This window comes from Gorilla gorilla, chromosome 10, assembly GCF_029281585.2.
Source record: "Gorilla gorilla gorilla isolate KB3781 chromosome 10, NHGRI_mGorGor1-v2.1_pri, whole genome shotgun sequence".
Taxonomy (NCBI): Eukaryota; Metazoa; Chordata; class Mammalia; order Primates; family Hominidae; genus Gorilla; species Gorilla gorilla.
The window spans coordinates 115,059,550-115,086,937 of NC_073234.2; the positions used below are offsets into that span (position 1 = coordinate 115,059,550).

General features: G+C 37.4%; 2 protein-coding genes across 7 annotated transcripts in view; one reads left to right on the forward strand and one right to left on the reverse strand.

The window, feature by feature from the left end:
- Nucleotides 1-17,982, forward strand: part of GARIN6 (golgi associated RAB2 interactor family member 6) — an 80,885-nt gene extending 62,903 nt beyond the window's left edge. Inside the window, exons 2-3 of the mRNA XM_004053732.4 lie at nucleotides 16,000-16,657; nucleotides 17,157-17,982. Of these exons, the coding sequence (XP_004053780.2) occupies nucleotides 16,000-16,657; nucleotides 17,157-17,267 (769 nt within the window). The 3' untranslated portion in view covers nucleotides 17,268-17,982. The remainder of the gene's footprint in view (nucleotides 1-15,999; nucleotides 16,658-17,156) is intronic.
- The window catches only part of ANKS1B (ankyrin repeat and sterile alpha motif domain containing 1B), a 1,254,535-nt gene that overhangs the window by 901,694 nt on the left and 325,453 nt on the right, over nucleotides 1-27,388 (reverse strand). For all 6 annotated transcript variants that reach the window (XM_019038847.3, XM_019038842.4, XM_019038845.4 and 3 more), the window contains exon 9: nucleotides 23,022-23,165. In XM_019038847.3, the coding sequence (XP_018894392.2) occupies nucleotides 23,022-23,165 (144 nt within the window). The remainder of the gene's footprint in view (nucleotides 1-23,021; nucleotides 23,166-27,388) is intronic.

Sequence of the window (27,388 nt, forward strand, 5' to 3'; positions counted from 1 at the left end):
CATGGTTGCCCCAGGCATGGTTTAAGTGGTCCCAGGTGCAGATCACGTCACAGTTCCTGATGGTACAAGTCATAAACTGTAGCAACATCCATATAATGTTAATTCTGTAGGCTTGCAGAAAACAAGAGCTGTGGAGGCTTGGCAGCCTCCACCCAGATTTCAAAGAATGTCATCAAAAGCCTGGGGTCTCAGGCACAGACTTGTTACAGGAAAGGAGTGACCACAGAGAGCCCCTGCTAGAGCAAGAAAAAGTGGAAATGTGGGGTTGGAGCTGCTGCAGAGAATCCTCACTGCATAGGGCAGTACCTAGTGGAGCCATAGGAGCAAAACCACCACCAAAATGCCAGAACTATACAGCTGCCAGCATGCAATCCTAGTCGAGGAGACCTGAAGCATGAGCTAAGCCTAGGAAAGCCACAAAGGCAGGGTTTTTCAAGGCCTTGGGGACTTAACCCCCACATCGGTTTGTGCAGAATGCTAGTCATGGAGTCAGAGGAGATTATTCCTCACCCTTAAGATTTAATGTCTGCCCTCTTGGGTTTCAGACTTGTTTGGGGCCTGTTACTCCTTTCTTTTGGCCTGTGTCTTCCTTTTCTTTCTATATATATATATATTTTTTTTTTAATTATACTTTAAGTTCTAGGGTACATGTGCACAATGTGTAGGTTTGTTACATACGTATACATGTGCCACGTTGGTGTGCTGCACCCAGTAACTCGTCATTTACATCAGGTATATCTCCTAATGCTATCCCTCCCCCCTCCCCCCACCCCACCACAGGCCCCAGTGTGTGATGTTCCCCTTCCTGTGTCCAAGTGTTCTCATTGTTCAACTCCCACCTATGAGTGAGAACATGCCATGTTTGGTTTTTGTCCTTGCAATAGTTTGCTGAGAATGATGGTTTCCAGCTTCATCCATGTCCCTACAAAGGACATGAACTCATCATTTTTTATGTCTGCATAGTATTCCATGGTGTATATGTGCCACATTTTCTTAATCCAGTCTATCATTGTTGGACATTTGGGTTGGTTCCAAGTCTTTGCTATTGTGAATAGTGCTGCAATAAACGTACGTGTGCATGTGTCTGTACTACAAGGCTACAGTAACTAAAACAGCATGGTACTGGTACCAAAACAGAGATACAGACCAATGGAACAGAACAGAGCCCTCAGAAATAATACCACACATCTACAACTATCTGATCTTTGACAAGCCTGACAAAAACAAGAAATGGGGAAAGGATTCCCTATTTAATAAATGGTGCTGGGAAAACTGGCTAGCCATGTGTAGAAAGCTGAAACTGGATCCCTTCCTTACACCTTATACAAAAATTAATTCGAGATGGATTAAAGACTTAAATGTTAGACCTAAAACCATAAAAATCCTAGAAGAAAACCTAGGCAATACCATTCAGGACATAGGCATGGGCAAGGACTTCATGTCTAAAACACCAAAAGCAATGGCAATAAAAGCCAAAATTGACAAATAGGATCTAATTAAACTAAAGAGCTTCTGCACAGCAAAAGAAACTACCATCAGAGTGAACAGGCAACCTAAAGAATGGGAGAAAAATTTTGCAATCTACTCATCTGACAAAGGGCTAATATCCAGAATCTACAAAGAACTCAAACAAATTTACAAGAAAAAAACAGCCCCATCAACAAGTGGGCGAAGGACATGAACAGACACTTCTCAAAAGAAGACATTTATGCAGCCAACAGACACTGTGTCTTCCTTTTCTAATGGAAATGTCTACCATATGCCTGTATAACACCACTGTATCTTGAATGTAGGTAGCTTGTTTTGATATCATGAGACTACAAATTTTGGACATTTGGGTTGGTGCTGGAACAAGTTAAGAATTTGGGGCTATGATGAGGAAGAAATGGATTTTTATGTGAGAAGGACATGAGTTTTGGAGGGCCAGAAGCAATATACTATGGTTTGAATATTTTCCCATTTCAAAACCCATGTTGAAATTTAATCTCCAATGTGGCAGTATTGAGAAAGGAGGCATTTAAGAGGTGTTGGGTCATGAGAACAGAGCCCTCATAAATGGATTAATACATTCATCAATTAATAGATGAATGAGTTAATGGATTAATGGGCTATCATGGGAGTGGGACTGGTGGCTTTATAAGAAGAGGAAGAGAGACCTGAGAGAGCACATTCAGCCCCCTCACCATGTGATGCCCTGCACCACCTTGGGTCTCTACAGAGTTCTCAGAAGGCTCTCACCAGATGTAGCCCCTTGACCTTGGACTTCTCAACCTCAGAACTATAAAAAATATATTACTTTTCTTTATAAATTACCCAGTTTCAAGTGTTCTGATATAAGCAACAGAAAATAGGCTAATATATCTATTTAACAGCATAAAAAGAGACTTGAAAACAGAAATTAATACCATGTCCCTGAGTAAAATATTAAATGTTGTAAAATGCTAATTTTATCCTAAATAATCTCTAAATTTGCTATTCTTCCAATCAAAATCTCAACAGGTAAAATCTAAAACTGTAAAAGTCTTAGAAGAAAGCAGAAAAGCTTCATGACATTGGATTTGGCAATGATTGCTGGGTTATAATAACACTAAAAGCACAGGCAACAAAAGTAAAAATTAGATAAATTGGACTACGTCAACCTTTAAAACTTCTGTACGTCAAGGGGACACAATCAACAGAGTAAAAAGGCAATCTATGAAATGGGAGAAAATACTCTTAAATCACGTATATAAAGTGATTAATATCCAGAATATATAAGAAACTCCTACAACTCAACAAAATAACCCAGTTAAAAAATAGAAAAAAGACTTGAATAGACACTTTTCCAGAGAAGATATACAAATGGTCAACAAGCACATGAAAAGATGCCCAACATCACTAATCATTAGGGAAATGCAAATCAAAACCACAAAGAGATGTTACTTCACAACCATCAGGATGGCTACTATCAAAAAAGCTAAGTAAGTGTTGGCTAGGATGCGAAGAAATTGGAATCCTTGTGTATCATTGGTGGAAATTAAAAATGATGCAGCCACTACGGAAAACAGCACTGCAGCTCCTCTTAAAGTTAGAAATAGAATTACCATAAGATCCAGCAACTTTACTGCTTGGTATGCATCCAAAAGAATTAAAAACAGAATCAAAGAGATATTTCCAAACCCATATTATAGAAGCATTTTTCACAACAGCCAAAAGGTGGAGGCAACCTAAGTGTCCACTGACAAATGAATGGATCAACAAAATATGGTATATACACACAATGGAATATTATTCAGCCTTAAAAAGAAAAATCGTGTCATAATGCTACAACATAGATGAATCTTGAGAACATTATGCTAAGTGAAATAAGCCAGTCACAAAAAGATAAATATTGTATGATTCCACTTATTTGAGGTATCTAAAGTAGTCAAATTCCTAGAAATAAAAAGTAGAATGGTGGCTGCCATTGACAGATAGGGGGAGGAATAAATAGAAAGTTTTGTTTAATGGGTACAGAGTTTCAGATTTCCATAATAAAAAAGCTTTGGAGATTGATTAGACAATAACATGAATACAATTACCACTATTGAACTGTACACTTTAAAAATGGTTAATATGGAAAATTCTATGTTACGTGTATCTTCACAATTTTTTTTAAAGTTCAGTAGGGTAATTATGCAAATGTAACATTTAAAATCAATAGAGGAAGCTGGATTATTCAATAAATGATGCTAGGACAACTGATCATTAATTTGGGGGTAGGAAGGAACCATAGATAAATTATAAATCTGAAAATAAATAAAACTATATGAAGAAAATAAGGTAAAATATTTTATAATTGTGGGGCTGGTCAAGGTCAGCCTAAGCAAGATACAAAATCCAGAAGCTTTAAGTAAATACACAGATAGAACACTTCATAAAAATTAAAACTTTTACACCACAAAAAAAAGATAAATACCAAGAAACAGGCTGGAAAAATACTTTTAAAATATTTTTAACAGACAAAATCTGTTAAATATATTTGATCTAGAATATACAGTCTAGAATATAGAATTCTGTTTGGTCTAGAATATACAGTCAATTCTTGCTTTCACAGTAATTTTATTCAATAAAGCCACCATGAACACCAAATTAGTAAATACTAAATCATTGCTCCTAAGAGAACGCAGGTTTAGATTCCTGGAGCCTCTGGTCACAATATTTTTATCAACTGATCAATACAAAATCTTGTTTTGTATATGCTTCTGTTTAAAGACAACTTATTTAACATATATTGTTGATTTATTAACATCGAACTCACAGCCATGAGTTCCACAATTATAACTCATGCCTCAGTGAAGCTTATCTGACACACAGATTTTCTCCATAAGCTACATCACTAGTGTTTCTTATGCCTCTAGAAACACTAGAAAGTACTTCAGCACTACACTGGAGGCCATTTTAAGCAGTGAAATGCCCAAGGAAAACCAGAAAATTTTTTTTAAAAAACTGGCACTAAATAGAATATGAAAAGGACACTTGTTTCTTGTTTACAGTATGAGAACTGAAACAAGAAGGCAGACTGTTGTCTTGTTCAACCTCAACTGGGACTCAAATAGGAATATGTGCAATTTTCCACTGCTCTGTGCACATCCATGAATGAGAAGAACCATGAAAGCAAAGAACCATTTATGATTACAAATTTTAGCAAATAAGTGAATTTCCAAATATGGCATCCACTAGTAATAAGAATTTAATGTTTTAAAATACACTTCAAAATCAATTCTTTGAAAAATATAAGAAGTAAAAATAATTTGATTCACATGAGAAAAAATACAATTGCCTCAAAAATCTAAAGGGAAACAAAAATTCCTTCTCACTAATAATCAGGAAAATGTGACTTCAGTCAACAGTGATGATGATGGCTGGGTGTGGTGGCTCACACCTGTAATCCTTGCACTTTGGGAGGCCAAGGCGGGTGGATCATTTGAGGTCAGGAGTTCAAGATCAACCTGACCAACATAGTGAAACCCTGTCTCTACTAAAAATACAAAAAAGAAAATTAGCTGGGCATGTTGGCACATGCTTGTAGTCCCAGCTACTTGGGAGGCTGAAGCAGGAGAATCACTTTAACCTGGGAGGCGGAGTTTGCCAAGATCGTGCCACTGCACTCCAGCTTGGGCAGCAAAGTGAGACTCCATCTCAGAAAATAGTAATAATAATAATTGATACCTCTGATATGGTTTGGCTGTGTCCCCGCCCAAATCTCATATTGGATTATAGTTCCCATAATCCCCATGTGTGATGGTTAATACTGAATGTCAACTCGATTGGATTGAAGGATGCAAAGTATTGATCCTGGGTGTGTCTGTGAGGGTGTTGCCAAAGGAGATTAACATTTGAGTCAGTGAGCTGGGAAAGGCAGACCCACCCTTAATCTGGGCAGGCGCAATCTAATCAGCTGCCAGTGCAGCTAGGATAAAAGCAGGCAGAAGAACGTGAAAAGAATATGCTGGCTTAGCCTCCCAGCCTACATTTTTCTTTCATGCTGGATGCTTCCTGCCCTCAAACATCAGACTTCAAGTTCTTCAGCTTTGGGATTCAGACTGGATTCCTTGCTCCTCAGCTTGCAGCCTATTGTGGGACCTTGTGATCATGTGAGTTTAACACTCCTTAATAAACTCCCCTTTCTATATATATATTATATATATAATATATATATACACACACATACACATACACGGAGAGACAGACATAAAGAGAGAAAAAGAGAGAGAGAGAGATCCTGTTAGTTCTGTCCTTCTAGAGAACCCTAATACACCATGTGCCATGGGAGGGACCTGGTGGGAGGTAATTAAATCACAGGGGTGGTTACCCCCATCCTGCTTTTCTCTGATAGTGAGTTCTCATGAGATCTGATGGTTTATAGCGGTATTTTTCCCCCTTTGCTTGGCACTTCTTTCTCCTGCTGCCATGTGAAGAAGAACATATTTTTTTCCCTTTCTGCCACGAACTAATATAGTAAACTGGTAATGCAGAGAGTGGGGGACTGCTATAAAGACACACGAAAATGTGAAAGCGACTTTGGAACTGGGTAACCGGCAGAAGTTGGAACAGTTTTGAGGGCCCAGAAGAAGATAGGAAAATGTGGGAAAGTCTGGAACTTCCTAGAGACTTGAGGGCTCAGAAGACAGGAAGATATGGGGAAGTTTGGAGCTTCCTAGAGACTTGCTGAATGGCTTTGGTCAAAATGTTGATAGTGATGGACAATGAAGTCCAGGCTGAGGTGGTCTCAGATGGAGATGAGGAACTTGTTGGGAACTGGAATAAAGGTGATTCTTGCTATGCTTTAGCAAAGAGACTGGTAGCATTTTGCTCCTGCCCTAGAGATTTGTAGAACTTTGAATGTGAGAGAGATGATTTAGGGTATCTGGTGGAAGAAATTTCTAAGCAGCAAAGCATTCAAGAGGAAAGACAGCATAGAAGTTTAGAATATTTGCAGCCTGACAATGTGGTAGAAGAGAAAAACCCATTTTCTGGAGAGAAATCAAGTGACTGCAGAAATTTGCATAAGTCACGAGGAACCAAATGTTAATCACCAAGACAATGGGGAAAATGTCTTTGGGGCATGTCAGAGACATTCACAGCAGCCCCTCCAATCACAGGTCCTGAGACCTAGGAGGGAAAATACGGTTTCCTGAGCTGGGTCCAGGGTCCCCCGTGCTGCCTCACGACTTGGCGCCCTGCATCCCAGCCACTCCAGCCCTGGTCTAAAAGGTGCCAAGGTACAGCTTGGGCCATATCTTCAGAGGCTGCAAGCCCCAAGCCTTGGTGGCTTCCATGTGGTGTTGGTCCTGCAGGTCCAACAGAAGACAAGAATTGAGGTTTGGGAACCTTTGCCTAGATTTCAGAGGATGCATGGAAATGCCTGGATGTCCAGGCAGAAGTTTGCTCTAGGGGCAGAGTCCTCATGGAGAACCTCTGATAGGGCAGTGTGAAAGGGAAATATGGGGTTGGAGCCCCCAAACAGAGTCCCCACTCTGGGACTACCTAGTAGAGATTGTTTTAGAACTTAAAGGTTTAATGACTACCCTATTGGATTTCAGACTTGCACAGGGCCTGTAGCCCCTTTGTTTTGGCCAATTTCTCCCTTTTGAAACAGGTGTATTAATCCAGTATCTATATCCCCATTGTATACAGGAAGTAACTAACTTGCTTTTGATTTTACAGGCTCATAAGCAGAAGAAACTTGCCTTGTCTCAGGTAAGACTTTGGACTGTGGACTTTTGAGTAAATGCTGAAATGAGTTAAGACTTTGGGGGACTGCTGGAAAGGCATAATTCATTTGAAATGTGAGAACATGATATTTGGGAGGTACCAGGGGTGGAATGATATGGTTTGCTTGTGTCCCCACCAAAATTTCATCGTGGATTTTAGTTCCCACAACCCCCACGTCATGGGAGGGACCCAGTTAGAGGCAATTGGATCAGGGGCAGTTACCCCCATCCTGCTGTTCTCATAATAGTGAATGAGTTCTCACGAGATCTGATGGTTTTAAAAGGGGCATTTCCCCCTTTGCTCGGCACTTCTTTCTCCTGCCGCCATATGAAGGATGTGTTTGCTTCCCTTCAATCTTGATTGTAAGTTTCCTGAGGCCTCCCCAGCCCAGCAGAGCAGTGAGTCAATTGAACCTCTTTCCTTTATAAATTACCCAGTCTCGGGCAGTTCTTCATAGCAGAGTGATAACTTACTAGAACAACCTCTTAACAAAAATGGTCAGATAGGCTGGGCATGGTGGCTCACATCTGTAATCCCAGCACTTTGGTAGGCCAAGGTGGGCGGACTACCTGAGGTCAGCAGTTCAAGACCAGCCTGGCCAACAGAGTGAAACCCCATCTCTACTGAAAATACAAAAATTAGCCAGGAGTGGTGGTGAGCACCTATCATCCCAGCTACTTGGGAGGCCAAGGCAGGCGAATTACTTGAACCCGGGAGGCAGAGGTTGCAGTGAGCCAAGATTGTGCCACTGCACTCCAGCCTGGGTGAGAGAGCAAAACTCCATCTCAAAACAAATAAATAACTTAATTAATTAAAATAAAATAAAATTAGACAAAAACGATCATACAAACAATTCATCCCACACTGTCTTCAGCTGTCTGTACTTTATCCTCCTTGTAGAGCAATTTTGATGATTCAAGACAAGTGAATCAAAAATACCTAAAATGATGTTGCTATGGTTTGAGTGTCCCCCCACAAAACTCATGTTGAAATTTAACTGCTATTTTAATAATATTAAAAGGTGAGACTATTAAAAGATAATTAGACCATGAGGACTTTGCCCTCATGAATGGATAAATGTCATTATTCTTGGAGTGTGTTTGCTATGAAAGGATAAGTTCAACCGTCTCTCATTCTCTTGACCTCTCTTACCCTCTCACCTTCTGCCTTGGGATGATGTAGGAAGAAAGCCCTTGACAGATGCCAGTACCTTGATATTAGACTTCCCAGCCTCCAAAACTGTGAGAAGTAAATTTCTTTTCTTTATGAATTATCCAGTCTGTGGTATTCTGTTACAGCAGCACAAAATGGACTAAGACAGGTATGGATTGAAATGAAAAATGAACGGATGAGTGGGTAGGTAGATGGATGGATGAATGGATCAATGGATAAATTGGTTGAATGAGTAATGAATGGACAGATGCAAGCAATAACTTGCAAACTATTCTACAGGAACTCATGGTGCCATAAGGAGTCATTACGACTTTTTACAACTTATGGCATTTATTTTTTCAGAAAATATAAAATCTTTATTAGAAAAATTAGATCTGCTTGTCATAAATAATTCAAACAATGTTTAAGTATATAAAGAAAGAAGTTAAAGTCTCCCTTGAATCTTAAGCCTTAGAAATAACCACTATAGCTGTATACTATACATACTTCCAGATTTTCTGAGCACATACAAATTAACATTGCACATATTAGAATGCACTTATTATATGAGGTTGGTTTATACTATACGTACTGCCAATCCTACCAAAACTGACAGAGTGATGTCTCTGAAGGCCAGAAACAAAACAATTTTAAAAAATGTGCATTTGTATCATAAATAATTTATAGAGGATCTTGCATTTATATTGAAAGAGCTTCATAACAATCCTACAAACAAACAGGAACTAGCATCCTCATTTTAAAGAAGCAGCAGCAGAGGGTGAGTTACTTGCCCAAGATTTTATGGCCAACAAATAATAGTCAGGCCAATTACTTTAACTAAATTATAAAGTTTCTCAGAGCAGAAACCACACATAATTCCAATTTTGTATCATTTACAGTACCTGGCACAAAATTATAAACAGATATGAGGAGGGTATGATGTTTATATTGCTTACTGCTCTATGCCACACATATAACAAATGGTCAATAAACATCTGTGAAACAAATGGATGGAAAGATGTATAAAAGAAGAGGAAATGGGAAGAGATTCTAAATGAACTAAGATACTTATCAAACCATCATTTTTTCAATTTGGACAATAATAAATACGTTTAGCAGCTCATCCACTCCGTAAGCATAATACAACATGATAACCAATATCATTGATATCAATATCAAAATGATATCAATTGAATATACTCTAGATAAGAGTGACATCAACAATTACTGATTTCCTCTTTAACAGTGAAATGCCATAGTAAAAAATATTGAACAGTAGACACTATACACCCTTATTGTTACTAAGAGAAGCTATTCCCTGTCTATTTTTTTAATTTTATATCAAATATTCACATGGAATTTGGCTCAAACACAATAGATATGCAAACTATAAAAGTATAAATAGTCCATAGGGACTATGGGAAAGTATAAATAGTCCATAGAATTATTGTGAAATATAAGTGAGACAAGGAATGTTAGGTGCTTATCACTGCACTTGGAATGTGGTAGGTACTCAATAAGTGTTAGATATCATTATTAACATCACTATTAACATCATCATCATAAGGCTTTCCTAAAATGATTAAAAAATTGAGGCTTTCCAAAGGCAAAATTATAGTTCATTTATTTTAAAAGTTATAAAAATAACTGCACAAAACGATAAAAATCTAGATCACACAAATGCTTGACAGGAAAGCTGAAATGCATTTTTCTGTAAAATAAATGTATGTCCGATCTTCTGCCTAGATGCAGACAACAGGCATATTCTCCTTGAGTGCATCTATGAGAGATGAAATGTCTACTGACCTAATTTCTGTAGCTATTGTATCCATTTCTTACAGCCACTGTAACAAACCGCCACAAACTTAGCATTATAGCTTAAAATAACAAAATATGTTTTCTGACAGTTATTGGGATCAAAAGTTTAAAAGACATTTCACAGGGCTAAAATTAAGGTGTTAGCAGGGCTGGTTACTTCTGGAGGCTCTAAAAGAGAATCTAGGGGGCATGGTGGCTCATGTCTGTAATTCCAGCACTTTGGGAGGCCGAAGCAGGTGAATCACCTGAGGTCAGGAGTTCAAGATAAGACAGGCCAACATGGTGAAACCCCATCTCTACTAAAAATACAAAAAATTAGCTGGGCATGGTGGTGCATGCCTGTAATCCCAGCTACTCAGGAGGCTGAGGCAGGAGAACTGCTTGAACCCAGGAGGCAGAGGTTGCAGTGAGCCAGGATGGCAACAGAGCAAGACAACATCTCACATAAGTAAATTTATAAATAAATAAAAATAAAAGAAAATCTGTTCCCTGCCTTTTTCAACTTCAAGAGGCCACCTGCATTCCTTGGCTCATAGCCTCTTCCTCCATCTTCAAAGCTAGCAATGTAACATCTTCAAATCTCTGCTTTCCTCATCATATCACACTATAAGTACCTTCATAATTACATTGGGCACACATTGATAATCCAGGATAATCCCCCCCATCATAAGATCCTTTAGTTAACAATATATGTCCCTTTTGTCATATACAGTAACATATTCACAGGCTCTAGATACTAGAATTTGGACATTTGGGGAGGAGCATTATGCTGTCTTTATCACAGTACATCCTCTGGACACCAAATAATCACATTCTTCCACATATAAAATCCATTCATGCCATCTCAACGTCCCATAAATCTTAACCCATTACACAACATCAACTTAAATTCAAAATCTCAAAAACTCAAAAGTCCCAAATTTCCTCATATAAATCAAGCATGAGTCAGACGCATCTGTGAATCTGTGAAACTGGAATAAAAAGTTATTCCCTCCTAAAATTCAATGATATGACAAGTGTAGGGAAACAATTATAGATATCCCCAACCAAAGAGAGAGAAATGAAAAATAAAAAGTGAGTCAACAGTCCGGAGCAATTCAGAACTGCAACTGGGCAAACTCCATTAGGTTTCAAGCCCTGGGAATAATCCTTTGGAGTTCTCAGCTCTACCCTCTCGGGCCTCAGTCGCATCCTCTGAGTCCTCCTTTCTATTCCATAAAGGTTAACTTATGTTTGCAAACTCAGTAGTTTCATAAGCCTATTTCCTGCCCGCAGAATTTCAGGAATCCAACAGCCTTCTTTCATTTTGTCCTCTGTCCCTTTAAGTCCAAGCTACCAAAGTCTCCGCTAATAAACCATTCGTGAAAACACTGTGGGTCTCCCAGGTATGTCACAAGAATTTCCTGGGTAATCCCAACTCTGAATCCCATCTCAGCATAATTCATCTCATCATAATTCAGATCTGCTCAGTCTCTTCAAAGAGCCCTCTGTGTGGCTGAATAATCTCAGTTTTTGATCTTTTTGATCCTCCTGAGGCACTAGAAACAAGTTATCTAGCCATGCTTTCAGCTTTCTCTCTAAGTACACTTCTTGACAGTGAATCTAAAAATTTCAGTGTTTTTTGCAATCTGGATAGATTGAGAATGTTCCAACCATCAAGTCCTGGTTTCTTTGAGTTTAAATGTTCTTCCCACAATTTATCTCTTTCCTCCTCTCACATTTCAGTATGGGCAACAAGAGGAAACCAGACCATACCTCCAACACTTTATCTAGAAATCTACTCAGCAAAATATCCAAGTTCATCACCTACTAGATCTGCTTTGCACATAACCATAGAACATAATTCCTCTAGACTATCTGCTATTATATAGCAAGTATCTCCTTTCCTCCAGTTTTCAATAACATGTTTCCCATTTATTTCTGAGTCCTTACCAGAAGCACCTTTAACATTCATATGTTTATTAACATTCTCTCTACAATGATTTAGGTATTCTCTAAGATCATACAAGTTCTCTCTACCATTTCCCCCACTTTCTTCTGAACCCTCACAGTAGTGACTTTAACATCCTCGTTTGTATAAACATTACGTTTATGACAATTAGGTAATCTCTAAGAAAATACAGGTTTTCTCTACCATATCACTTCTTTCTGAGCCTTTACTAGCGGCATCTTTAACGTCCATATTTCTGTTCAAGGCAATCTAAGCTCTTTACATCATGCTCCTCAAAGTTCTTCTAGCTTCTACCCAATGCCCAATTCCAAAGCCATTTCTATATTTTTATGCACCTGTTACAGCAGCACTCCACTTCCAGGTACCAAAATGTGGAATAGTTTCCTAGGGCTACCATTACAAATTACCACAAACTTAGTTGCTTATAACAACACAAATTTATTCTCTCATAGTTCTCAAGGTCAAAGTCTAAAATGATTCTCTCTGGGCTAAAGTTAAGGTATTGGCAGGGCTATCTCCTTCTGGAGGCTCACGGGGAGAATCCACTTCCTGTTTTTTCAGCTTCCAGAGGCCTCTTGCATTCCTTCGGTCCATGGCTGCACCACTCTGACCTCTACTTCCATCATCACATGTCTTCTGACTCTGACCCTGCTGCCTTCTCTTACAAAGACCACTGTGATTACACCAGACCCCCAACGTAATCCAGATAATACCCCCAATTCAAGATCCTAAACTAAATCACATCTGCAAAGTTCCTCTGCCACATAAGGTAATATATTCACAGGTTGTGAAGATTATAATGTAAATATCTTTTGGGGTAATTATTCTGTATACCACAGCCATGTTCATTATTAACTGATTTCTGTTTAAAATACTTAACCCATATTTTCAATTACATAGTTTTAAGCACTAACACCACTGATTGCGTATCTTACTGAACTAATATCTTGCCATTTCCTCATTTCAAACGTTGGTTCTTTTAAAAGTTTTGGGAAGATGAAATTTAGCAAGAGAATAAAATTATATATTGAATTAAACAATTCCCAGAGCAGTTATACGAATAATATCTCGATTCATTGTTATGGTTCAGAGTATCTCCAAAGTATGTAGTAGTTTTATTGTTGGGAAAGAGTGGGGAAAGCTAAAGCCCTATCACAAAACTGTAACTATTCTGGAGTTGAAAGATAGCTCAGGGGTCATCTCCATTTCAAGGCTGAGAAAAATAAGGCCCAGAGAGGTTAAATTATTAACCCAATGACACAAACTCCAATAGAGAGGAGAGAGTATATAAATGTATTTTAATATATCTAGTGACTAACTATATAGAAACCTGATTTAACAGCAAACACACAGAAAGCTGCTGCATTTTCATAAAAGGAATTTCTTAATCTCAAGTTCAGGTAGTTTTTTATTTAGCTATCTGAGCTCCTCAAGTCTTGAGGCAAATGCTAAAAAGGTAGTTTTCTAAACAGCTAGAGGAATTTCAGACAAACCCCATCAAATTCATAAAAACAGGTATTTGCCAGAATGCTACATAGGATGGTTATCAAGCCAAATGAAAGAGGTTCCACCGTTGTCAGTCTACTGACTGGTGTGGAAAATCCAAACATCTATAGGCTCTACAAGTAATGTAGTTTCTGGCTTCCTTGGAGACCAGTTCTCTAATGGAACCCTAAGACAAATATCTTGTCATATATGTGTATAGCAAAAAAGTACTTTTAAGAAAATCAGTAAAAAAAAAAAAAAAAAAAGGCACTTAAATTAAATTTTGCTGCGTCCAATACTACCAATCCTGTTGTCCCTTATGAAAAACACCAGAACCACTTGGATACTTCTAAAATGTTAGTTTACTAAATGTGTATTTGGTTTCTTGGTTTTGCCAATTACAAGATAAGTAACATAGACTTGAAGTGGAAGTTAAGATACAAAGACTTTAGGAAGGCCAGTAAAAAGTGCTATTGATATGTGAATAGGCATCTCAATAAATAAAATAAAAATACTCCAAGTATCCAAAATAATCAAACATTTCAATATGAAAGGAAGAAATTATGTTTGCATTGACTTATGCAACTAAAGACTCAAGTGGGCTGGGCACGGTGGCTCACACCTGTAATCCCAGCACTTTGGGGGGCCAAGGCAGGCGAATCACGAGGTCAGGAGTTCGAGACAAGCCTGGGCAATATGGTGAAACCCCGTCTCTACTAAAAATACAAATTAGCTGGGCGTGGTGGCACACGCCTGTAGTCCCAGCTACTAGGAAGGCTGACGCAGGAGAATCACTTGAACCCAGGAGGCGGAGGGTGCAGTGAGCCAAGATCACGCCACTGATTCCAGCCCGGGTGACAGAGTGAGACTCCATCTCAAAAAAAAAAAAAAAAAAAGACTCAACTATGGCTATGGCTCTGTGTGTGTGTGTGTGTGTGTGTGTGTGTTTGTGTTCATGTGGGTTATCATGTGTACTGTCATTTCAATAAAGATATTATAATCTTATTGAATTGAAAATATTTGCAATACCTAGCAAAATTCTTTAGAGCTTTTTTTTTTTTCAATACAATCGGATGGTAAAGAATAGAGCATAAATGTGATGTTTAAGGCTCTTTTCATTCCATAGCCAGGGTACGAATGTCTAGGTAAAAGCTCAAAAATTGCATCAACAGTTTGAGGGTGAGTCAAAACATAAAATGTATCATGGCTATAGAAACAGAAAAAAAAATACATTGCCAATAAAATAGTTATTTCCCCTGGTAACAGAAATAAATTTCCTAATAAAAATAGAAGTTAAAAAGAAAATGAAAATTATACCTAAGCACTTTAAACATTTCACTGAACATAATTCCATACCCACAAACACATACACGTGGTCTTACATAAATTGAATCTCACCTATACTATGAGTTTGAAATCGGTTTTTCTCTTATTCTTTAAGAAAAAAAAAAGGTCAGGGATATCTTCTCATGTCAATAAATAGGAAAACTACGTAATCATTTTTAGGGCTGCAGACTGTCCCGTCACAGAAGCTCCATAATTTATTTAAGCAATCCCCTATTGTAAGACACTAATGCTGTTTACAATTTTTTACTCTACAACAAACATTGATAAACATCCTGTACCAACCTGTTTACCAATTTATCCAATTCTCTCTTTAAAATAAATGTCTACAACTAGAGGAGCTGGATAAATGAGTATACACAGAATGTATATTAAACTCTTGCTTCGCACAGAAAATTTACCTCTAACCCTTTTGAAAGCAATTTGCCAGAATGCATTAAGGTCCCTAGATGGGTGGGTTGGTGGCGGGGTAGTGGTCTGCTGAGCTGTGGAGGGCGGTGGGGCTGAGGGTGGGGTGGAGAGGGCGGTGCCCCTGCCCTGAGGCAGGGACTACTGGGTGACAGAGACAAAGGGGTGTGTGATGGGGCAGGTCACAATGGGTAGGGGAGGATAAAAGTGGTCCTGCGGGGTGGTTTAGCAGCAGTGGATGGTTCAGGTTGGGAAGAAGAGCAGTGGGATTGCCAGTTGAGGTTGTGGAATCAAAGAGCAAAGGCTGTTGTGAAGTGGAATATCAGGCTGAAATGGAGGTCCCTCCCGAATGAGCACTGACACCTGTGTGCCCGGACATCCACGAGGGCCCCAACACCTGTGCTCCTGACAGCTCCATGCACTAAGCAGGGCACAGTCTGGATCCAGGGGACCGACTGTCTCTGGCATTGAGCAGTTGGTAATCAATACCCCACCCTGTTCTCAGTCACTTGGGGACAAAAAAGAAAGCCTGCAGAACACGACTGCTGGCCCACCTGCCAGAGTAGCCAAGGAAACAGGATGCCCGCTAAAGCATGTTAAGGAAGGTGTGAAGCAGCTGCTGGGAACTGTCTTGATAAAAGGAAGACAGTGGAGGACTGCTGTATGCTACCGTATTACACAGCCCAAAGCAGCCCCGCAATGGGCATGTTTAACACCTCCATGGGGAAGCTGCAGCGGCAACTGTACAAAGGCGAGTATAGTATATTCAGGTATGCACCCATGTTTGAGAGCGACTTTATCCAGATCAGCAAAAGAGGAGAAGTGATTGACGTGCACAACCGTGCCCGAATGGTAACAGTGGGCATCGTTCGCACCAGCCCCTGCCTCACACTACCTGATGTCATGCTGCTGGCCCGACCAGCTGCTGTCTGTGACAATGCCAGGTGTGGTCCTGCCACCCAGAAAAGAGATAGTCCACCTGCAGAGATCTTAGAACTAACCAGGCTGCTTCCCTTGATGTTTGTGAAAATAACCATCCACAACAGCATAAAAAAACAGCTCCACCTGAAGCTTGCCACGGGCCGCTCTTTTTATCTTCAGCTGTGTCCCCCATCGGATGCAAGTGAAGACCTTTTTGTTCACTGGGAAAACCTTGTTTACATCCTGAGACCACCAGTGGAGGCTTACAGTGGTACCAGGGCTATCATAGCTGGGAACACATTGGACTCATCTGTGTTTGAGGAAGTGCAGGGGAGCCCAGTGGTGAGTCTATGCAGAGACTAGATGGGGCCAGGATGCTTTGGGGGAGAGCAGGTAAAGGTCCTGTAGAGCCTTTGGTGCTGCAGCTCACCTGGGAAATGCATTGCATTTGGAAGGTCTGAAGGCCAAATGAGCTTCCATTTGGAGGCCATGGTACATTGAGGAGGTTCCTAGTGCTTCTCCAGGGTTCTCCAAACCTGAATTTCAGAGATTTCTTAGCTGTCAGCAACTCTTCATTTTATATTCACAGCTGTTCATTTTATATCCAATGTTGTAATGCTGTCCAAAGCATCCTGACCAGTCTATTCTGAAACACATACTATGACCTAGGTAGGCTGATATGTTGTAGGACATGTCTCCCTGCAATTGCCACTTATATACATTGGTGGCAACACAACATGTATGTGTACTTGTGCAATAATTTCTTTTTGTTGTTTACCTATAGGAAGAGAAAGGAGATCTTGCTGGTCTCACTTTCTTTGCTTATTTGTTCTCTCCCTAGGGATATGCCATGAAGTTCTGTGAAGAGAAGGAGCAATTCAGAATCAGTAGACTTCACATGAATGCTGAAATGTTTGGGTCCACCTATTATGATTATACAATAGAGATATGAATCCAACATACCTCCCACATATACTACATTCAAGAGTTCACACACCCCTGCAGTCATAAAACCTATAGTGCCTGATGAAGGGGCAGGGTAGCAACAGCAGTAGTGATGACAGTAAGCACCATCACAGGTACCATGGATGTGGCTGCAACCAAGTCTGCAGACTCAGGAGAGAAACACAGCACTGGCAAAAGCAGCCTTCAGAGGTCCAGGAGGAAGTATAGCCAGCATGGCTATTAGTGGGTGCTTCCATGTCTTAATCTTGTTATAGCAAGGGCTGCATGCACATTCTTGTCCTAAAAGGGTACTTCAAGCATATCAGTAACTGCTACTGGCCTCTCCCTAGAGAGCAGCATGAATGTGGTGGCTACAGGAGCAGAGAGATACTGAGAAGGCTGTTGCATTGACAGTATCTCTCTGCTACTCAAAGACTGACTCTCTGCTACTCAGCATTGGGAGTCAGTATCTCAACTCTGCAGGATGAGGCCACATGCGTGAATGGGATGGAAGCCAGAGGGTCTCTACCTAGCTGGATTGACTCTGCAGTAATAACCTCAAAGCCCGGTACTACACATGGTGCAGAGGTGGACATCTCACCTAAGACTGTAGAGGGGAACAATGTGATTCACCATAATAAAATCCATCAACTCAAATTATCTGCTCTAATAACATATGCTCTATTGACAGGAAGGGTAGCAATAAAACTAATGGCAATTTATGATCAGGCTCTGAAAACTATCTTTAACTTTCCCTTAACTTTATATTTTTAAATAAATTAATAGACGACAGAATAAAATGTTGAAGATTACTCTGAGATATGATCCTACATTAGGAGAATTATTCTAAAACTGTTTTCCAAAATATAAAATGAGAACCCAGGAACACACACACACACACACACACACACACACACACACACACACACACAGACTCTCTCTCTCTCTCCTCTCTCTCCAGGTTTGAATCACAGCATTGCCACACATTAACTGTGAGTTTTAGTAGATTGTTTCTTTAAATGGTCACCTTGAGACTATACATGTGTAATATCTGGAACATAGTAGGCACTGTGTAAATGGTAGTGTTGAGAAACAAATTCTGAGTTTAATCATACTTTCCAGAAAGGGCTTAATTTTCCCAGTCTCTTCATTCTTGATTTCCTTTCTTAAATCTTAATTAACTGCTTTGCAATTGTCCCATAAAAGCTCTATTTACAGTAAATCTTCTTAGTACTTTCCAAGAATTTTAATCCCCTGACGCTATTTAGAATTCTAAATTTTCATGAATTTGTAGAAACTTCAATCTAGTTACAATGGAAAGATAATTGCAAAGCACTCATCTTTTACCTGGTTCTCTCCAATTTTAGTATTCTTGGAGATAGAAAAATAAAACGTAATATAGGATCAATTCATAATCTGGACAAAAAGTAAAAATTAGATCATTTTAGAATTGTAAGATCCACATCCATGGGATTAGCCAATATTCTAATTTTGCAAGTAAAAAGTCTGCTTGAGTCTAAAGTAATACATCATATGGTTTGATAACCCAGAACCAGAATGTATAGGTAACCTGGCCCCCAATTATGTCTGTATTGTTTCCATAACACTCATGATTCTGACAAGCACTGTGCTTTGAATATAAAAGATATTTGATACATGTTTGCTGGATCCAATTAAGGGCTATAAATGTGAAATATAATTTATTCCAATCCAAAAAATCTGGGGATATAAAATTTTACATAGTACTGTACTACTTGTACAGATCCCAAAGGCTCCTATATATATTGTAAGGAAGCAGTTTACCAGTAGACCCTCACAGCGCTTATGATTTAATGATTTTTAATGGCCTCCAAAAGTGCTTCAGACCTGAAAAAAATGGCTTCAAAATATGAAAAACATTTCACAGGTTAGATGTTCTAGCTTTGCGAATTTCAAGGTTACATTACTGAGAAATCACATCTAATCATAAATCACTTTTCAGCAAATAATTTCAAATGAAAAAATTTAAAAATAAAACAATTTTTGTTTTTCATGTGGTACGTAGCCCAGTATCATATGATCCTGGAGACCCCCTAAGAGGCTTTAAAATGACCATATTGCAAACTCTTAACAGAGACCAACTTTATCTTTATATTCAAGGACTGTCAGCATGCTTACCACATTGTAGTCCCTTGATAATCACAGAAAGGATCACTGTTAAAAGCACTGCACATTTTGTATTTTTTCTCTAAATCTTAATCTGACTCAATCTCTTTTTAAATTGTATATTCCTTTGGTAAATATTTCAATCTGCTTCTGATTACAAATCCTGATGCTTATTACTATCAGATCCTGTTCCTAGGTCACAGTTTTCTTAAAATTCTAAAACAATACATATCCTGTTACCTCATCTCTTGTGATCAAAGTTTAAGAGATAATTTAGATAATAGATACTTATAATAACAGAAAAAGATTTAAAAATTACCATTTGTGAATGGTTGAGAATGGTTGAATCCTAGGTAATAAACTAAAAAACACGATGAATTAAAAAATGTTGCAAATTGTGTACGTGTGTATGTGTATATACTATATATATGTACAAATATACTATATATACACAAAAATATGCTATATATATTTTTAATTGCAAAACTTCAAAAATTGTTTAATATATTTTGCAATGAAAATGTATATATATAAACATGTTATATATACATAAAACATGTTTACATGTGTATATATATACGCAAAACATGTTTACATGTGTATATATATATACACAAAACATGTTTACATGTGTATATATATATACACACACATATACACACACAAATATAAATGCTAAAGGATAGCCCTTAAACAATAATATTCACAGACACACACACACACACACATTCTTAAGAATTTATAGTGAGAGGCTGGGTGCAGTGGCTCACGCCTGTAATCCCAGCACTTTGGGAAGCCGAGGCGGGCAGATCACTTGAGGCCAGGAGTTTGAGATGAGATTGGCCAATATTGTGAAATGCCGTCTCTACTAAAAACACAAAAATTAGCCAAGCATAGTGGTGCACCCCTGTAATCCCAGCTACTCAGGAAGCTGAGGCAGGAGAATCGCTTGAACCAGGGAGGCAGAGGTTGCAGTGATCCAAGATCGTACCACTGCACTCCAGCCTGGGAAACAGAGCGAGACTCCATCTGAAAAAAAAAGAAAAATTTATAGTGAGAGAAACATCAGTAAAATAGTCTTATTGCTGGTTTGTTAGATTAAATTCAGTTAAAAAAAAACACCCAAAACCTGCATCTGAAGTACATTTATAGATTTAATGCAGTAACAATTAAAATCCCAATAGAGATACTTTTTAAACTCAACATAGTACTTACAAAATACAGATTTTATAAAGCAAGCAATCAAGTCAGCTGCTAGTTTTAATTTAATAATGAATAATACCAACACTGAGTCATGTGGTTTAAAAAATAGGAAGGCAGAAATAAACAAGCCTTCAGAAGTAAAACCAAAACAAAAGGATAAAAATGAGAGGAATATGAGTTATTGTTCAATGGAAAGTCATAAGAAAACTAGATATCAACAAGCAAAAAATAATATAGAGCCATAATTGAAATTTATGTTAAAAGGAGTTCTAAATAAGATGAATTAAATGAAAAATAGGATTGAGAAGCTTAATCAATTGGATTTTTTTTTTAATTACATGATGCACTTGTACACATACAAATTAAGACAAAAAGAAAAGCTGCAGACTGGGAAAGATTTTGTGGTAAATGTAACTAGAACATCTGAGGAATTAATAAACTTATTGAACAATACCAGTCTTCACCAAGGAAATGGCCAAAGGGAAAGCAAATCTAATATTAAAAATTGTAGACCAAAAGCAAGGTATACCAAGCCTAATAAAATAATAAAATCAAATTTAGAAAAAAGCAAATGTTAGTAAGGTGGTAGAAAATCAGATACAATCATATTACTGACAGCTTTTTGATTTGCAGTCATCTGGCTAATATAGTAAATACCCTGATTATTTTATTTCAGTAATTCTTTTTAAGATATAAGGTAAAGTAATGATTAGGAAATGTATTTTTACAAATGCAGTTTTATGAGGGGAAAATAGTTTAAAACATTTAATTATTGATAAACTGCTAAGCAGTTAAGGGTAAGCTAATTGTTAATTTTCTTTCCCTTTACCCATGTAGATATGAGGTAAAAAAACTATATGTAAAAACTTTAAGTGAAGACATGACACCCTAGAATATACACATTTGTTCACTGAGATTCATTCAACTATTACTTCATTCCAATTATTTTTTTTTGTTTTACATCCATCAGATTTTGCTTGATAAAGAAGACATTTTTTCTTTTCTTTTCTTTCTTTCTTTCTTTCTTTTTTTTTTTTTGTTTGAGACAGAGTCTCACTCTATCATAACCCAGGCTGGAATGCAGTGGTATGATCACAGCTCAATGCAGCCTCAACCTCCCATCTCAGCCTCCTGAGTAGCTAGGGCTACGGGTGTGTACTACCACACCTGGCTTATTTTTGTATTTTTTTGTAGAGACAAGGTCTCACTATGTTGCCCAGGCTAGTCTTGAACTGCTGGGCTCAAGCAATCCACCCTCCTCAGCCTCCCACAGTGCTGAGATTACAGGTGTGAGATACCACATCCAACCCATTCTTCTGATTTGCCAGGAACTACGCATTAGATTGCAGATGCTGAGCATCAAAAGGTTGAATCTCTACCTTTATGGAACTCACAGTTTAGTATGTATTGACAACAATTCTGTAAAGGTTACAGTAAACTGTCTTAAAGTCCTACGAAGAGATTTTTTAAGTACTATATACTGATTTGAATATCCTACTTAGCTTTCTACAACAAATTAATATTGAAATTTGAGGGGCTATGATCAAATTATGATGCAGACATGTGGAAGACGTGATGGTTTCTTAAACATAATTGTTTTGTATTTGTCGTGACAGAAGGGAAAATATCTTTGAGATGTAACACTTTTCTGGATAAGTACTGTGATTTATCTTCTGTCCTGGACTGCTTTTTCCACCCACGTTCTATGTAATTAACCTCTTAACATTATACCCTTTCATATTAAGTTCTTTGCTTATTGTGCGGAGATATTTTCACCATGGCTTCAAATTTCCTATCTCTGGAATATTTTAGTCATTTCTGAAACTCCCCTAAGAGTGTATGGTTCACAACCCACAACAGGAACCTGAAGGTGATACTACAGAATTAAAGTAGTCTTAATGATAGTGAAATGACTTGAAACTAATAGTCAATATTTTAGTGTTCTGGTTTCATTTTTGGATTTTATTCCAAAACCTCTAGAAGTACACATTCCCGTTATTCTACAATGCTCCATTGTGATGTGAAAAATGTAATCACTGGCTATGCTTTTAAACAGCCATAATATGTTTCCTAATAACTATATCTGTAGACAACTTTTACTTTTTAAAAATAGCATTCTTTGATATATTTCTGGATTCAAAATATTAAAACCTCATAAACAAGATAACTTTTCTGCATTATAACCAAACTAAATAATACTAATTTTTTACATAAATTATGTCTTCGCATATGTACACACACACACACTAAGTTATATGCACATTTTACTTGACACTTTGAGAAAAACCACAAGATCCAAAATCACAAAGTGAACAAGATCCTAATTTGATTTTCGAAGGGGAGGGAGATTTTATCTTAAAAACATAGGCAACCATTTTTGTTTTATTGTACCTTAATAAAAGCAAACTTTTACCTGGGCAAGCATGGGGAAGCCAAGGTTCCTACATCCATTACACGGAGTTAATGCTTCCCAAAGTCCTGATGGCCCACACGTATTTTCATCATCATCCTCTTCTTCCACTTCTCCTGGTGACAAATTGATTGTAGATGAGGTTCTCTGAAATTAAATTTATATCATACCAATATATTATATCAATGATATTTAGATATCTTAACATCAATTAAATTCTATAAATGACAGTGGTATATCTCGGCAAACAAGTCAGCTCACTTTTAGCCACAGTTACATGGCTGTGCCCTGTGACTGAGATAAAAATATGTATAGTCCAACTTAAGTTAAAAGTGAAAAAAACTAGGTGTGAAAGACTTATAAAATAATATATGAAGTTCATAATGAATAATAGAACATGATAATGGCCTAATAAAATATTTGAATAGCAACAAATGAGAAAAATCTTATGGTTTATCAAGAATTTAGGTTTAGGCATAAAATTAAGGAAAAATGCAGTTAGGGCACTAACAGGAAAATATTTTATTGAAATGGGAACTCCTGATAAACCAGTTTGTTCAGAATGCCACTGAAATAAAACTTTATAAACTTTTATATCATACATATAACAGGAGTAACAGTTTTAAAATTCATAATGAGACTTCCATATTTAGCACATATATTTTCCTTCGTTATCTCCCAAATCTCACTAAAATGATGGCAGAACATTTATAAAAATGTTTACACCATAAAAATAAGGATGACAGGAGAGATGAACAGACAATATTAAGAAAACTTCTGGATAATGTTGGGTAACTTTTGGATAACAGATGGGTATTACCTGACTTAGCAAACATGAGAACACTGAAAGCAAAGAACCTTCATGTGGAAAGAATTGGAGGGACTGGCTACCTGTGAAGGTGTAAGTGTAGGTGGGGCAGAAACAGACTGAAACTCAGTATCAGAAAGAATTATACCCCTAGACCCATCTCCTTTTCACCCAGCCAGGAAACTAAATCTTTACCACTGGCAAGAAATTAGAGGTTTAATTTTTGAAGAAGTTGAAGCAAAAGGATTATGAATTCTAAGACTACAGATATACTGAGTCTCCAAAAACAAGAGAATTAATATCTATATAGTAATGAAGATTCATAACCTACCCCGTGCCTTACCATATTTGCATTAGACAATACGGCAGCACGGTTTATATTCCCAGATAAACAACTAGAATACTCCTCTCTGTAGAAACAGACCTCCTAAGAAAAAAGATCTATAAATAAGCAGGAAAATGGTGGGATCTATGTATCAATCTCTACTGTGAAGCCAACCTGTCAACAAGTTCCACTCACAAGAATCATATATTTGAGAAAAACCTCTTAACAGACACCAAAATAAATACAGAGAAAAAAGTTATAAATAGTATCCTCAGAGAGAAGATATTTATAGCCATGAAACAAGAACAGAAAGTTACAAAATACATAAAATCCAATACAAGAGTAAGAAAAATCTGAGAAAATTTCCCAAAAGATGAACAGAATTTAAAAGTGGAGAAAACTAGGGGTCAAACCAAGACCTCTAACATCTGAACAAAAGGAGCTCCAAAAATTAAGAGTAGAGATGGGAGGGTCAAAGAAATAAAGCACGAAAATTTGCAGAAACTGAGGAAAAACTTCACACTCTAAGAGCCTGCTGAATACTTAGCAGACTGAATTAAAAAAAAAAAACATGTATATGCATAAATAAAAAGAAATACACTAAATCGTCTAAAGGTCCTCTGAATGTAGCGTTCAGCACAACATTGATAGATCATGATTACTAAAGCAAGTAAATATATTCTACATATTGGATTGTAAATAGCATCCCCCCCCCAAAATTGTTCCTATTAAAAATAGAATATAAGATTTTATTTTTCCTCCTATTTAAAAGAATTTGTTTTCTGCATTCACATTTTAACTTCCCCTTGATCACTTGTCAGTAACTAAGAAGCAATGAAATTAAGTTGTCCCCCAATCAGTCGCTCTCTATAAAATACAATAATAATAACAACTGTTAGACTGAGAACTTACTATGTCACTTGGAGTATCACTGGCCTATTGTCTGTTAACTATTTTAATTCACACAACAGCCATTTGAAGCAAATATTTTTCCTCTCACTTTATAAATGAGGAAACTAAGGGACAGAGAGGTCAAGTAAAACCCAAGGTCACAAAGCTGGCAAGTGGCAGAAAAAGGATTCTAACCCAGATTAGGGGGCTGCAAAGCCTACTCTCCCCTCACCACTACATTCTGTGACCACTCCTTTGGTACAATACCCTGTGGAAGACAATATACTGAAAAACCACACTGATGTAAATAATTGCAGTTTAAATAAAAGAGGTATATTTGGTGAATACGTTTCTGTTACACGAGTATACTCCTGAGAGCATTTTGCCTTCTGTGACAGGGAGTGAAAATTTCTGCAATTTGATACATAGCAGCCCATGCTTTCATAAATACACACTTCTCAAATCAATAATAGAAGGTGATTATCACAGGGATTTTTGACCCTACAGATCCTTTGAGTAAAATAAAAAATCTTGGGAAATTTAAAATCTTAATCTGAAAGAGTATATATATATATATATATATTTGATAAAGTTGTTCACAGGAATAAATAAAATGATCAAAAAGGTATCTCCTTTACCAGCTCATGATCAGCTAACAGTTTGACCATCAACATTGATGCGGCACATACTATAAACCACCTCATAGTTGGCCAAGAATTATCAACATTTTAGATTAATCCATTCTTTTCTATTTTGTTAATGGTGCTACAATGATTTAATCCAATCACACAGGGAACTTCCTCTATCTCGTTCTCCTCCCTCAAAAAAAAAAGAAAAAAAAAGCTTATCTCTCTTCCCTGCTCATAAAGCTCCAATTATTTCCCATTTCACAACAAATGATATCCAAATTCCTTAATCTGGCTTCAGAGTTCTATAGTCAAATGATTTTTTAGCCCTTTTACTTTTCCACTATACTCACCTCAGATTATAACCAGGTGGAATTGTTAACCCTTGCCTAATCATGCTCTATGCTTTTATTCTTTCTTTCACCTTACTTGTCTGCACAGCGTATTGTAGTGGTTAAGGGCTTGGGCTCTAAAATTAGTCCTGAATTCAAGTTCCAAATTCCCGCCTCACTAGCTGTATGATTTTCAGCAGATAAGACCATTGTCAGCCTCTCTTGCCTTATCTATGCAATGGAAAACAATACAGTGGAACCTCTCTCAGGGCTTTTTCCTGATGACTAAATGAGGTAATAAATATAAAGTGCCTGACACATACAGCTTCAATAAGTATTAACTATCATGTTTATTATTTTCTTATAATCCCACTGATTCAAAATAGAGTTCAGATTTCATCCCTTACCTAAAATTTTCCAGATTTCCCACAAGCATGCATGATATCATGTTCTTCTGCTTGTCTCTCTTTGTGCAAATGTTTGCATTTGGTATTTCACATTCACCTTGAGTTGATAGATGCTATAGTGGGAAAGAGCATTGGCTTTTAACTCAAACAGATATATGTTTAAATCCTAGCTCTACCACTTCCAAGCTTTGTGATTTTGAGCAAATCACATAATCTTATTAATCCTTAGTTTCCCTATCTGAAAAAATAGTGTAATCATTTCCACTTGCAGGGCTGTATGAAGATAAAATTAATTGCTTGACAGAGACTGGCACATAAAAAATCAGTAAGTACTGCTACTTTATTTTTTACCATAAAAGAGTTGTGTACACACACACAGTGTGCTTGTGCAAATATAGTACACAGACACAAGTGTGGCTTATTTACCCTTGTGAAGTAAGTTATTTGAAAGAAAACACTGCCTTATTCACATTCTATCTCCTACAATGTGTTGTTTCATAATGAAACAATAAATATTTATTGAATGAATCACTGAATAAATGAGCTTCAAATTATTATTTTCATTTGACTACCTAGAAAATTTTACTAATATTAAGGGGTGTGTATAATTGTATCACAAATATCAAGATTGCCATTTCAGCTTTATTTTATATTAACTATTACAAGTAGCTTTGCAGAAATGAAGAAACTTATCAGTGGTTTAGCACTGCCCCCTAAAGACAGCATATAAATTGGCTGTGTAAAACCATAATTTTTAACTTCATTTCTTTACAGTTAAAGATTTGAAGGAAAATATTTTATCAAGCTACATATAATCTTCAATTATATATGGGAAGAAGCCAGCGGAACACACTTAACCTCAGATGGTTTCCTTTATTCCAAATGCTGTTCAGACTTTTTACTGGCGAACAAACTGTGTTCCTGAAGTTCCAGAAAGATGTGAAAATTCTACTATAAAAAAATAGACCTAAATCTATACAG